We start from the raw sequence: 12850 nt of genomic DNA on the forward strand, positions 1-12850 counted from the left end.
TTTCAAATATTATTCATATACATATTAATCTATATCAAAATGTTTTTATATTTTTTTATATATTTATATAAGCCTTAAAGAAAATTGAAATTTAGATCAATATAAATAAGTATACTTAAAAACAAAACATATGGAAACTACAATAAAAAACTCAATAATATATATATTTATCAATTGATAAGTACTTGTTTTTGTTGCATAGATAAAGATGATTAGTTTTTCTCAGTGCGCTTGATGGGTGAACGAGTGCAGCAGCAGTAAACAAGAGCAGCAAACGATTGTAAATCATTCCATTTACGTGTCTGGCCTAATTGCAGGCCTCCGACGGAGACGGACACGGAGACCTTTGAGCGATCCATTTGAATACGTCACCAGTAATGTTTCATTTGCATGGTGACAAAGTGAATTAAGTGGGTTCGTCTTAAAGGCGAAACTCGGGCCGCACAATGGCAAATGCAGCGAAGCCCCGCCTTGACCAAACGCCCTCGGCTTTCTTCAGAACGGCACATTTGTATGGGAATCCCCTGGAGCTCTCATTGTGAAGATGATGTAGCTGACTCTGTTGGCAGCTAATAATAATTTGTTTGCACTTTGCATATGCCAGCTGGACAACAAAGGGCAGGCGCAGGCTGTGAGAAAGTCATGGGAAACACACTTTCCTGGGGGTCAAGGCAAAACTTAAGTTGTGGTAAAAGTGTAATACTCACGAGAAGTTAAAAAAAAATACGTTAGCTTTTGGAAAGATTAAGCTTTTTGTACATTTAAGGCTGAGATTTTTGGAATCATTTAATTTACCTTCTTTGACGTTGCTTCTTTTAACCTATTCTATTCTGATGCAGAAGTTTTTGTTCAATTGCAATGACTTACAATTTATATCAACAGAATACTCAACCTCCGTTGCATTTTGAATAGACTTAAGAATTATGCTTTCGAATATGTTAAAAAAAAATATTGTACTTTGAAGTACGCAAATAAACATTTAATAAACATTACGCTTTTAAAATTTTTGTTAATAAGTGAACTTACAATAGAAAATTTTATTATTGCTATGGTAATGTGCATTATTTAGTCTACTTGGATACACTTTATTTTTAAACAATCACTCCACTGTTTTAATTTATATTTCAGAATAAAGTTCAAGTTTTATGAATTCAATTTGAAAATATTTAAGCGCCAGGTAACAAGCCTGTCAAAAGCTGACAGGCATGATATTCTTAATGTATGTATATCGCTGAAAAATATCGATTTACTTTCGCAAACTTTTAACATCACTAATTCCTGGGCAAGCGAAACAAAAATAATTAAGCCGGTTGCCAAAAATTAAATATAAATATATATATATATATGTACCTTACCCGCAGTTAGAGATTGAAAAACATCGAAGTGGCTCCGGTCCTCCAGTACTGTCCTCGATCATGGAGCCGAGATCAGAAGTCCTGACTCAGTTTTGTTCAAAGTTCGAAACTTAAAATCGTCGATTTTGTAACGGCAACGTTCCTATTAATTAATATATTTTTCGGCTTCGAACTCAGCAGTGTTTTAATATTGAATATGCTTTAAAATTTTGACGAAGGGTCTAAAAAATGAATAGTATTCGATTCAATTCTTAGAATTTCAAAGCAATTTATACATTTCTCACATGAGTGGTTTTAAAAATTGAGTGCATTTCAAAAGATGTTAAAACTTTTAACAGAGAGTGATGAAGAAATGGAGTGGAACCTGGAACCAGTGTGCAAGAACTGAGTGAAGTGTGCAAGAACTGGAGTGGAACCAGGCTAAGTGTGCCAGAACTTGAGTGAAGTGAGCAAGAAGTGGAGTGATAAGTTAACAGTGGCAAGAAAATATCGATAGGACCGATATTTTGACAACATCGATGACATCGACATTGGAACCAATGTTTCTCCACCTCCAGAACAAAAAAAAAACAAAAAAAATTTAGCCGGTTGCCAAAAAATAGCACTTTTTACTGGCCTGTCATGAAAAAGAAACCTGCAAAATGGAAATAATTTTGCCCCAGAAAGCGCACGACGCTAAGAAGTTCCTGGATTGTGCGGAGAAGGTGGACTACGATGAGTTCTCGGCGGTGAGAAATTGCGTTGTTTACTCCCTGCGTCCCTACGTTTAAGGGTAAAATCCATATTTTCAGAAAATGTTTATATTCTGCAATGTGCACAGCGACGTGGACGTGTTCGAGCTGATGGGCAACGACCGGCTGTCGCAGTTGATCTACGGATGGGAGGTGTGCCACCTGCCCACCCGCGAGCCCGAGTCCTTGAAGGATCCGGCCCTGCGCCACATCGTCCAGGTTCTGGCGCACCACTCGCTGCAGATGTGGTTCAGCCAGGAGTGGATCACCTGCTCCGAGGGCCTCAAGCACCTGCTGCTCTACAGCCTCACCAAGGCGGTGCCGGCGTTCTACCAGATCCCCGACCTGGCCGAGATCGACTGGCCATACATCCTGCAATTCCAGGCGAAACCCTGGAGCCTTCCATACCTGCAGCAGCTGTTTATCAGCCTGAAACAGAACAAACACCATGCCATCGAACACACAGTCCCTGTGGCATCAGGAGAAGGTTGTTGTTTACTCTACTTTTCCATACAAGATTACCCCTAATCCCTATCTCGTTCATATAGACATCGCTTTTCTGATGCAGGAGGGCCTGTGCCTCTTACTGCTGCGACTCATGCAACTCTTCAACGCCGGCAACTTTGAGGCTGTGAAGCAACTGTCGCTGCGCATGCTTGCCGCTTGGTTGAAAGCCCACGAAAATGCCCCATTTGTGTCCTTCGAACAGGATAAAAACTCCATTACCCTGGTGGCGCATCTATACCTCCTGACCATATTCGTGAGAGATGAAAACCGCGGCTATGTAATTGACAATTTGGTAAGAGCTATTATGATACGCAACTTTTCAATCCTATTTCATCGCAAAACCACCGCACAGATGCACAACATACGATTCTATATTCAGAGCATGCAGGAAGCTTCGATCTCCCAAGACATTAACTTCACGCCGGCCCGTCTAATTGCCCAGGTTTGTGTGCGTCTGCAACTGGGCAAGAATGGCTTCTTCGAGCAGATTGGCTTCAAGAAGTTCAAGCTCAGCCTGGTCACCTCCTTTGCCGTGATGCTGGAGACCTACTCCAGCTATGTGCTGGGCAACCTTCTGATGGAGCTGCAGGGCCTCAACGAGCACGACTTCCTGGAGCACTTGCCGCAGTTCAAGGTGCTGATGTATCGCTACGTGGAAGAGCGGGAAAACAGCGAGAGTTTCCTCCTGGAAGAGCTGAAGAAGATGGAGAATCAGCGCAACAGCCACTTTCAGCCACAGGTGGTGGAGCTCAATTTGAACTACCAGCAGCAGATATGCAAGGGCAACCGAGCCAGCAACATTGGCAATTACAAGAACTGTGACGACGATGAGAAGCCGCTGCCGGAGGCGGACGAAGAGCAGGACCGCCAGATAGATCCGGTGTTTCAAAATGTGCCAAATAACGAGGAGGTTTTGACCTTTGTTTACCAGCTGCTGGCTGAGCGGGTAAGTCAAGGGATCCAACTAACATCTCACATGGATTAAAAAGTTATTTTTTCAGAACTTTTCTGGCTGGAAGTTTGCCAAGATTGCCCTGCTGCTGAAGATCATTGGCCAGCAACTGAATGTCATCGAAATATGGCGCTATCATCCCGGTTTGACCATCGAGTTCATGCTTAATTTGGAACAGAAAATGTCCGCGAACTATGCCGACTTGGCAAAGGTCTTCACCGACCACGGATTCATGGAGGCTGAATTCTGGCTGACTGCTTTCTATCTCCACCCGATAGCCTCAAATTACAATGAGGTCAGGCGCTGTTCGCGCATCAAGAAAAAGCGCCAGGAGGAGGACCACTGGCCGCCAGCTGCGGCATCCAGCAACGTCAAGTACGAGCTGCTCAGCTCCACCATCGATGTCGATGAGATTGTAACCATAACGAACCATAACGCCCCAGTGGCCGACTACGATCCCATATACAAATCTCTGCAGGCGCTACGCCTTCCGCGCAGCATGATCAAGGATCTCCTGACGGTGGTCTTCCAGCCGCGCAACAAGCGCTACTCCTGGGCTCTGGACTGGCACACGCTGCACGAGCGATGTCATGCGCTACTCAAAAGCCAGGACCTCAAGAACAAATTTGTGGCCCTCAACATGGCCGAGGCAGGCGACCACTTGGAGTTCCTGCAGATCGACTATGCCAAGTACCGGGATCGACCGCAGTTGGACTACGGCACCATCGAGGAGGGCTACGAGAACGCGGCTAATCTCCCGGAGGCTGAGGAGGAACCAGAACCCATGCCTGCGGTGGATGAAGATGCTGCGAAGGCAACCCAGCAAAAAAAGCGGCGACCCGCTAGGCGCAAGTTCTGGGATGAGGGTGAGCATGTCATGGTTTTCTCAGTAGAAACACTTTTTTATTTCTATGAGTAATTATATATATCTCTCTGTAAATCTTATATTTTGTAGAAGATTGCTTTATTAGTTTTAACAAACTTTGCATAACCTTATTCATTTAATATTCCCTTCTAGTGTTCTCTGAAGACGAGGAGGAGGCTGCCTCGAGCGATTCGGAGCCCTACTACACGGGCAATGGCCGCCGGACTCGGATCAGAGCAGCTGCCATGGTGGCCAATGCGATGCTATCCGACATGGATCGCAGTATGCGCGGTGGCCGACGATCGAGCTCTCCGGAGACATCAGAAGCTAAATCAGACCTGGAGCTCGAATTCAAGACGCAGCCAGAGATCGAAGGCAAGCCATCGCAGCCAGCATCCCCAAAAGAGGCAGCTGTCAGTGAGGAGAAGCGCACGATTAGCGATTTAATGGAGGCACGCACCAAATTTAGCAACGAAACCGGCGGTTTCAAGGCCTTCGCCGACATCTGGAGCTTCGAGAAGGAAGAGCTGCAGAACGTGGCCAGCGAGGGCAACAATCTGATGGAGTGCAGCTCGGTGCTCAGCAAGTTCAAGAACTTGAAGAACCTCAAGCTGACGGCAGCGGCAAAGCAGCCCGTGCAGCCAGCTCCACAGCCAACAGGAAGGATGGTGCCCACTGGATCGGAAACCGAGAGCGTTAACTCTGAAACATCCACAATGGCCACGCACGACTTCAACGAGGACACCTACGACAACGATTCCCCCGGTGTAAGTAGAGAGCTAACGCCTTCGCCGCCGCCCAAGCCAGATTTTACCATGACGACTGAAGTGTTGCAGCCCGCCGAAGAAAGTGAGCCGCAGCTGGTCGAGATGCCCCTAGAAACTGCACAAGTAAAGCAGGCGTCAATGGAGGAGAAGGGGAGTAAGGAGCCTTTACAAACTAGGCAGCTAAAAGATGAGGCCTTAGAAACCCAACAGCTACTAGGAGAAGTCCGGCAAACAAGACAGCTAAATGAAGAGGTTTTGGAAAGAGTTAAGGTCATGGAATCTAGAGAGCTAAAAGAAGAGGTTCTAGAAACTGGACCACTGACTAAAGAGGTACAGGTAACCAGTAATCAGCTAGTCGGCGATCTCTCGCAAACAAGGCAGCAAAAGGAGGAGCTCTTTAACAATCAGTTACCGCAAATGGCGGCAAAAGTCACGGTAATCGTGGAAAACAAACAGCTTACCGGAACGGACACGGAAACGGACACCGCAGAAGAGACCTTGCGATACGAAGAAACCGAACGGCAATCGGAATGCAAGCGCTTGAAACTGGACGAGGCACTCCATCCAAATACCATTCTGGGAGAAACCTCAGCAGAGGAGAGGGAGCGCCTCATCCACGAGTGTCTGACCCGTCCGGTCCAGGTGTGCTTGAACATGCTGACAGTCCAGGACATTGAGAAGCTGCGCGGAGTGCGGGTGCGCATAAGGCGCACCAACTTGGCGGACTACTATCGCGAGCAGACGCTGCGCAAGCAGAGACGAATCGCCGCCAGCCTGCTGAGCCAGAGTCGCTCCCACACCGAGGACAGCAATGCATCCTCGCACAGCTCCGATGTGCGCAAGAATAAGAGGCGCTTCAAGAAGTTCGTGCACATCACATCGGACTCGCCGGCCCCATCCTCGTCGTCCACGCCATCGCCGCGAATCATGGAGGCCAAGCCGATTTTCAAGCACATAACATCCGACTCCTCCACGGATCTGGAGGACGTGCCGCCAGCGTTTTCCACCACCCGAAGACGTGGACGCGGACGGGGTCGTGGAGGAGGCGGGCCCAGGTGCAAGACACAAGCAATCGCTCGGCGAACGCCTTCCTATCCGCCAGACGTGATCGAGCTGTCCTCGGACTCGCTGTCCTCCAGCTCACCGGTGCCAGGAGGCAGCCATCCGATGATTCACTTCTCACAGGTGATGGAAATGGATCCGCTGTACGAGGAGGAAATCGTTCCCTTCTAGCACGTCCTTGACAAGTCGGCCAGACTGCTGCCGAGCCGCAGGCGAGGCTCTACGTGCTCGGAACGAATGGAGGAGAGGGGTTGGAAAAGCGGAGCGAGAGAGAGAGAGAGAGGAAGACGGAGCATAGCTGGGAAAATCGAATTTGTCTCGCTTGTTAGAATGCAATTAGCCCGGGGCACATTTTGGTATTTGCTTTGGCCAGCACCGAGCCCGGATTCTGATGAAGTTATGTACGTGTACATCTGTTTGTCCAAGTCGCCGGCTCGGGCATTGTATTTCGGTTTTATTTGGACTGTGACGACGCCCGCGGGCCTCAAAAAAAAAAAAAGAACTCTCGTCGAGTCCTGTGCCATGGAAATCAATGGAAAAAGCAAACGCATCCGCTCTTCAATTAACTGGCTAATTGATATGCATTGTGGTTCTAAAAAACCAAATTAGCTACACGCGTCGGAGGAGCTCTTGAACATGGATGACGACGCCGGCGACACGTGGCTGTTGGTGTGAACTTTGGTGGCAATATATACATATATCAATGACCAATGGGTTGGGGTGGAAAAGCTGGGCAGGGAAACTCATGTGCATAAGTGTATGGGAAATTGTTAATAGTTCGTAGCTCACTATGACCTCAAATAAGTTAGGATTATTACTGCTTAAGAGTTTAACAAATTTACAAATTTGCAATTAAGCATGAAAATCCTTTTGTATATAAAATGTATTATTTATCAGTTTACTTATCTTGCGACAAGAAAATTAATAATGTTTTTTGTTTAAAAATTGTATACAATAAAAATCCTTGCCATAACTGAAATTTATATAAATGTATATTTTATTGTACATTTAATAAGGTTTTGTCTTTAGATTTAGTTTAGTTGCTTGGAATAAAGGATATATGTATTTTTGACAGGCAGGTGAACTCCGTCTATCCATCAGTTTGATTCTATTAAATTTAATTGGTCACATCGAAAGCTAGCGAATCGTATTTTTTTCTGTGCAAACAAATCATGTTAGAAAATCCAGCGGATAGTAGATATTCTTTAGCATTTTACAAATAAAGTTTATTTAAACAATATCTGTCATTTTTAAGTATAACAGCAAGGGTAAATATATATTTAAATATCTGTAATATACAATACTATATTAATTTCTAACGTTTTGTATATAGTCTTGGTTGGAGGAGATTTCTGTAGTACCCGAATTAATGTTATATTAATTTGAATACCACGTTATGTTTAAGTGCTATAAATTCACAATAATAGTAGATATTTATTCAACGGAAGCACTTAATTAATACCCATTAGACAGCAATCGGTAGTTCATAAATCTGAAATATGGCACATTATCAAATTAGCCCCCTTGACGACACCCTCGAGTGCTCGCTCGTGCTGGCAATTTGCGACGATGGCCGGATATCACAACAAATCCGCACGTGGCACCCGTCGGCCACTTGAAACTGCAACTTCGATCCTCCATCCTCCATCCGCCATCCTTTATCCTCCTTCAGCAGTTTGGCCGCAGATAGGACATCCACATCGGCACACTTGGCCACTTGAGCAGCCGTTAAGACCACGGCACGTGCCGACGCCTGGGTATTCGGATCAGGAGGATTGGCGCAGTAGTGGAGTTGAGGAGTGAAGGAGTGAGGCTTCCGGCCGACTACACATGTTGCGTTTTCGGAAGTGCAGGAGGCGGGGTCTTGGCCACGTGCCTCTAACCCGTTTAGCGACAGGCGTAAGCCCTAAACGATTATTGCGGTTTGGTGGCGAAAAGCGAAAGAGTTGCGAGTAATTGAATCGTTTGACTGGCAATCGCATTAAGCGCACCTAAGTTCGATGTTGCGATAAAATACAGCAATATTTATTTAGGCCTCGATATCCATATACTCTCAATAGGTTTCAGAAGTGGACAAACTATATATTCTTGGTATATTAAAATTAGATATAAATCTGGGCTATGAAGTTATAAGGACATAATCCTTTTGGTCGATAATATAACTATTAATAAACATGATAAATGAATATTTAAATATCAGTAAGATTAATAATACCTTAAACCCCGTATTTAATGCACGTTTTTAGGGCTGTTCCAAAAAACTCAATTGTATTTAAAAAATCAGAATTGCATATTTTTCGAGATCAAACTTTTTAGCTCAATCTAATAAAATTTCAGTTTCGAAAATTAAAAATTATCATCATTTCAATTTGTATTTAAAAGAAGAAACCACTTAAGAAAAACATAATTTAAATTAAGAATTTTACATATTTTGATTTAAGTTTTAGTTTTAATAATTTGATATAAATTCTTCAAGTCAAAATATACATTTTATATGGCCCTGATAATAAATTCTTCTAACGTAATACCTGCATTGTACATTTAAAAAATTTCTTTTTATTTCTTTAAGACACTAAACTGTAAATGTTGAACTTTCGCAAGCATTATCTTTAACACTAAATATTTGAATACTCCCAAGGAAGGGTATGGAAACCAGTTGGGAACTTTGATGATGCCGTCGGCGACATCGCTGATCCTCGGACCCAGACATCCAATCCTTCCGATTGGCTTAGAGAGCGCCGCTTGCCAGCAGAGCGTGAAGAATGCTTGTATTTTGACTGGTAGCGCTGCCTGCAGAACGAATTCCCCTCTCCCCGCAGTGCACCCCGCACCCTGGAGTCCCGGCTAGATGACGTCTGTGTGTGTGTGTGCGAGTGGGCAAAAGCCACCCCCAGGCGGCAATCACGGCGCATATCTGTTGGGATTTGCGTCCAGGGTTCTATGCTCTGTGCTCTATACTCTGCCCTGCGTTATGGCGCCGCCACGACCGACGACAATGCGCCGAGGGTTGTTACCCGCCCGTCCGGACCCAAATCGGCGGGCTTAATGGCTGACTGGCTGGCTGGGAAGGCATAAAACCGGTGCGCAGTCCTCGCCAGCTTTTAGTTGGTGCGGGCACGCGAGACACGAAGAAACAACGACTCTCTCGGAAAATCGGAAATGTTCTAAAGGGATAAGCGCAGTGAGCTAGTAACACAAACGAGATCATGGCGGCCTGTTACAATGCCTACAGCGCGGGATCGCAGTCCTTTGAGTTCGACGAGGACGACGACGACGCCTCCTTCGACAGCGGCTACGAGAAGAGCTTCGAGACGGAGGCCCAGCTGAGCTCCCGCCGGCGCCTGGACTTCGAGGACCGCTATGGCGGCACTCCGCCGACTGCCGCGGCGGTCCAGCTGCCGTACTCCGGCGGCATCGCCTGGGACACCGTACCGCTCAACTCACCGCCGACGGGAGCGGGATCGGGAGCGGGATTCGTCGGCCTGCTGGACACGAGCAGCAACCACAGCACGCGGAGCGGCAGAACGCTGGTGGAGCACCTGAACAGCCGGGCCTCGAGCGGCACCTTCGACCCGCCGCTGACCAGTACGCCGATGAAGTCGCCCGAGGATGCGGATGCGCCGCGCCAGAAGCGGAAGTATGCCGTCGGCAAGAACCGGGTGACGCGCTCGCGCAGTCCCACCCAGGTGGTGCGGATCAAGCGGTTTCGCCGCATGAAGGCCAACGACCGGGAGCGCAACCGGATGCACAACCTGAACGATGCGCTGGAGAAGCTGCGGGTCACGCTGCCCTCGCTGCCGGAGGAGACGAAGCTGACGAAGATCGAGATCCTGCGCTTCGCGCACAACTACATCTTTGCTTTGGAGCAGGTGCTGGAGAGTGGCGGCTCGATCAATTTGGACCTGGAGAAGCTGCAGAACTTCACGCTGAGTGGCGAGCGGATCACCAAGGAGCTGTTCGATGCGCTGTTCGTGAATCCGCAGCCCTATCCCATGTTCGGCTGTGGCCGGATGTTTCCCTATGGCCAGAGTCAGTCTGCTCCGCCGACGGACCATCAGCCGGCGATGGGTGGCTTCCAGCAGAGCATGGCCATGGGTATGGGCATGGACTACCCGCAGCAGCAGCAGCAGCAGCAGCCGCCAGGATTCGACTTCACCGGCAGCATGCGGTTGTACCACCACCAACAACAACAACAACAACAACAGCAGCCACCTCACCATCTGCAGCCAGCTAATCCCCGCCAGGAGTCCAGCCCGCAGCAGTTCTCGCAGGAGAAATACGATCTGTTCAGGGGCTCCTTCGAGGCAGCTGCCAATCTGCAGCCGGCCAACTTGGACTCGGGAATTCACCAGCAGAGCAGCTTCTACACGCAGACGCCACCGTGGAAGGACTATCCGGAGGATCAGGCACATCCGCACAGCTACAAGCAGTTCGCCCCGCAGGTGTAGCACACTTTTGGGGGCCAAAAACCGCGATCTAAGGTCTTTCAGCGTGATATATTTGAAGATTGCTGGGATACGCAGGAAACTGATTTAAGGAAATCCTCAGGAGATACTCCCCTGACTTACTTTGAAAGTAATTAAAAGTGACTTACGGATCTTATCCCTCGATTTCCTTACTTTACTTTCCTCGAATCCCTCGCAATCCGTTGATATTGGTAGTAAGTGAGACACAAATTGACTGCTTAGATTATCTTTATATTTGCAACTTGGAAATACTTGGAAAAAACCCAAGTTGTAAACTCCAGCTAATCTTTGAACTCAATTAATTTCATGTTATAGAGAGATCCTCAATAGACGAACCATTGCAGTCTTATACAAAAATCTATATCTATATTTACTTAACACTAAGTCAATAATTTCACATTTACTTTATGTCCATGTCAAAATGCATTGGTTTCTTTCTTGCGGATCTCTAGTGAATATTTGAATTAAGAGTGCTTATCCCAAAATAACACTCTTTCTCTCAACATATTCCCCGACTTCTTGACTATATAGTACAAATCGGTTGTCCATTTAGTGTAAGCGGATACGTACCTTGCCATCGTAGACATAAGCATACACATAAGCCACTGAAATGTACCAGGTATTAGTCATAGTTAATCTTATGGATGTACAATCGATTAAGTATTTGGATAAGCAGGTTATGCCAGATTCTATATCAGTTATTGCAATGCAAGGAAAGCGAGCTAGTCAGGGCCACAACTTTAAAGTGATAAGATTGAATTTCGATGTAAAGCCATAAAGATTTATTTTTGCAAATAAAGTTGACGATCAAAACGATCAGAGCCTGAAAATTGATGGGTAAATGGAGAGAGAATGTTAGAACTCCGGGGCAAAGTCAAAAATAGTAGCCAAAGTAAACAACCCTGGAATCAGAACGGCTCTGTGCGGATTTCAGATCCCAAACAAAGGACTTAAATTCAAATAAATATTGTATATTGCAGTGCACATAAAACGAATGGCCTTGTGTGTGTTTGTGAGTGTGTCTGTGTGTGTGCACTGCAGCTCGTTTTTATCGTAGGGGGCACTTTTCGCCCTTACAATTCGACATGGGGTGAGTTCAAGTACAAACTGAACTCCGTACTGCCGGGTTTTGGTCCTCGAACAATGGAAGATTGCCCGTCACCTGCCACACAATTACAAAACGAATGTACCAACAGCAGCAGCAGCAGCAGCAGTCAGGACCCGCAATCCTGAGTCCTGAAACATGAGCCAGTGGACCTGCATGAATGCCACTCAAATTATTTAGTTGAATGAACCAGCAAGAGTCGAGGGAAACTGCCTAACTGCCTAACTGACTGCCTAACTGACTGACTGACTGACTGACATTTTCCGTTACGAGGCAAGGGTGAAAAGGTGTGGAAGATGCTGCAAAACCATCTCAACCCAAGGATTACACTAAGATGTTCCCATATCCAACTAGATGCTGCAATTTTAAAAAGGGATAACTGCAAAGGCGGCTTAAAAGATTTTTCTAAGAACTTCTAGCTTTGTTCTATTGATTTTTATTTGACTGGATTTGTATACTTAGAAGTCTTTTCTTTCACCTAAAAGGCAAAAAATAAATAAGAAAAGTTAAGGTAAGCTCAATTTTTTTTAAATTCTTTAAAACCATGGCCAAAAGTAAGTATTTTCCATTTGAATAGTCCTTAGCACAGAATTAAAATTTTATTCTTTTACTTAGCTAATTTTTGAGTACAGATTCAAATTCTATAAGAAAAGTTATGTTACATTACAGCATTTAAACTACAGAACAACGTTTGAATGTATTTAGAAATCTTTTAATTAAAACTCTTGCATTTCAATAAATTTTTCTTTGTGGCTGTTCTAAATAACTCCGAAAATAACAGGCAAAAGAAAACTGCACTTTGGTAATTTTTGGGGTTATAAGTAGGACTTCGCCTTTATGTCCGCAACTAAGCCGGCGTTTGTCATTTGAGCAGCTTTGTTGGAGGTGTCGGGATTTATCCTTACAATAATCATTATTGTGGACCGGCATGGGTCCAGCATTCCCTTATCCCGTTGTGCGGCAAAGGCGCAAATACGCAGCGGGCGGGCCAGCTAAGCTGCATTCTGTTTCCAGGACTCTGGTCGAGGGATGAGGACGAA

At 45.8% G+C, this 12850-nt stretch overlaps 2 protein-coding genes across 4 annotated transcripts; both read left to right on the plus strand.

The window, feature by feature from the left end:
- Positions 1-1797: 1797 nt before the first annotated feature.
- On the plus strand, positions 1798-7218 carry LOC108135647. 3 transcript variants are annotated; one of them, XM_017256475.2, is made up of 7 exons: positions 1798-2083; positions 2147-2573; positions 2635-2885; positions 2946-3539; positions 3595-4411; positions 4564-5177; positions 5239-5388. In XM_017256475.2, exons 1-7 carry the CDS (start codon positions 1997-1999, stop codon positions 5287-5289), a joined length of 2841 nt encoding a protein of 946 aa, XP_017111964.1. In that variant the 5' UTR covers positions 1798-1996; the 3' UTR covers positions 5290-5388. The 3 variants fall into 3 exon arrangements, with proteins under 3 accessions (XP_017111964.1, XP_041564081.1, XP_017111963.1); XM_041708147.1 differs by having other exon boundaries at positions 1801-2083; positions 5247-7218; XM_017256474.2 differs by having other exon boundaries at positions 1804-2083; positions 4564-7218.
- A 2139-nt stretch (positions 7219-9357) lies between these two features.
- Positions 9358-11521, plus strand: LOC108135507 (basic helix-loop-helix neural transcription factor TAP). Its single transcript, XM_017256252.2, has one exon. It carries the CDS (start codon positions 9446-9448, stop codon positions 10685-10687), a length of 1242 nt encoding a protein of 413 aa, XP_017111741.1. The 5' UTR covers positions 9358-9445; the 3' UTR covers positions 10688-11521.
- Positions 11522-12850: the final 1329 nt, after the last annotated feature.

The sequence above is a fragment of the Drosophila elegans genome, unplaced genomic scaffold (assembly GCF_018152505.1).
Source record: "Drosophila elegans isolate 14027-0461.03 unplaced genomic scaffold, ASM1815250v1 contig_208, whole genome shotgun sequence".
Lineage (NCBI taxonomy): Eukaryota > Metazoa > Arthropoda > Insecta > Diptera > Drosophilidae > Drosophila > Drosophila elegans.

Coding starts and splice junctions, on each gene's coding strand:
- LOC108135647 (XM_017256474.2), top strand. CDS start 1,997: ATGGAAATAATTTTGCCCCAGAAAGCGCACGACGCTAAGAAGTTCCTG. Junction 2,574..2,634: donor CCCTGTGGCATCAGGAGAAG/GTTGTTGTTTAC, acceptor TCGTTCATATAG/ACATCGCTTTTCTGATGCAG. Junction 2,886..2,945: donor GCTATGTAATTGACAATTTG/GTAAGAGCTATT, acceptor ACCACCGCACAG/ATGCACAACATACGATTCTA.
- LOC108135507 (XM_017256252.2), top strand. CDS start 9,446: ATGGCGGCCTGTTACAATGCCTACAGCGCGGGATCGCAGTCCTTTGAG.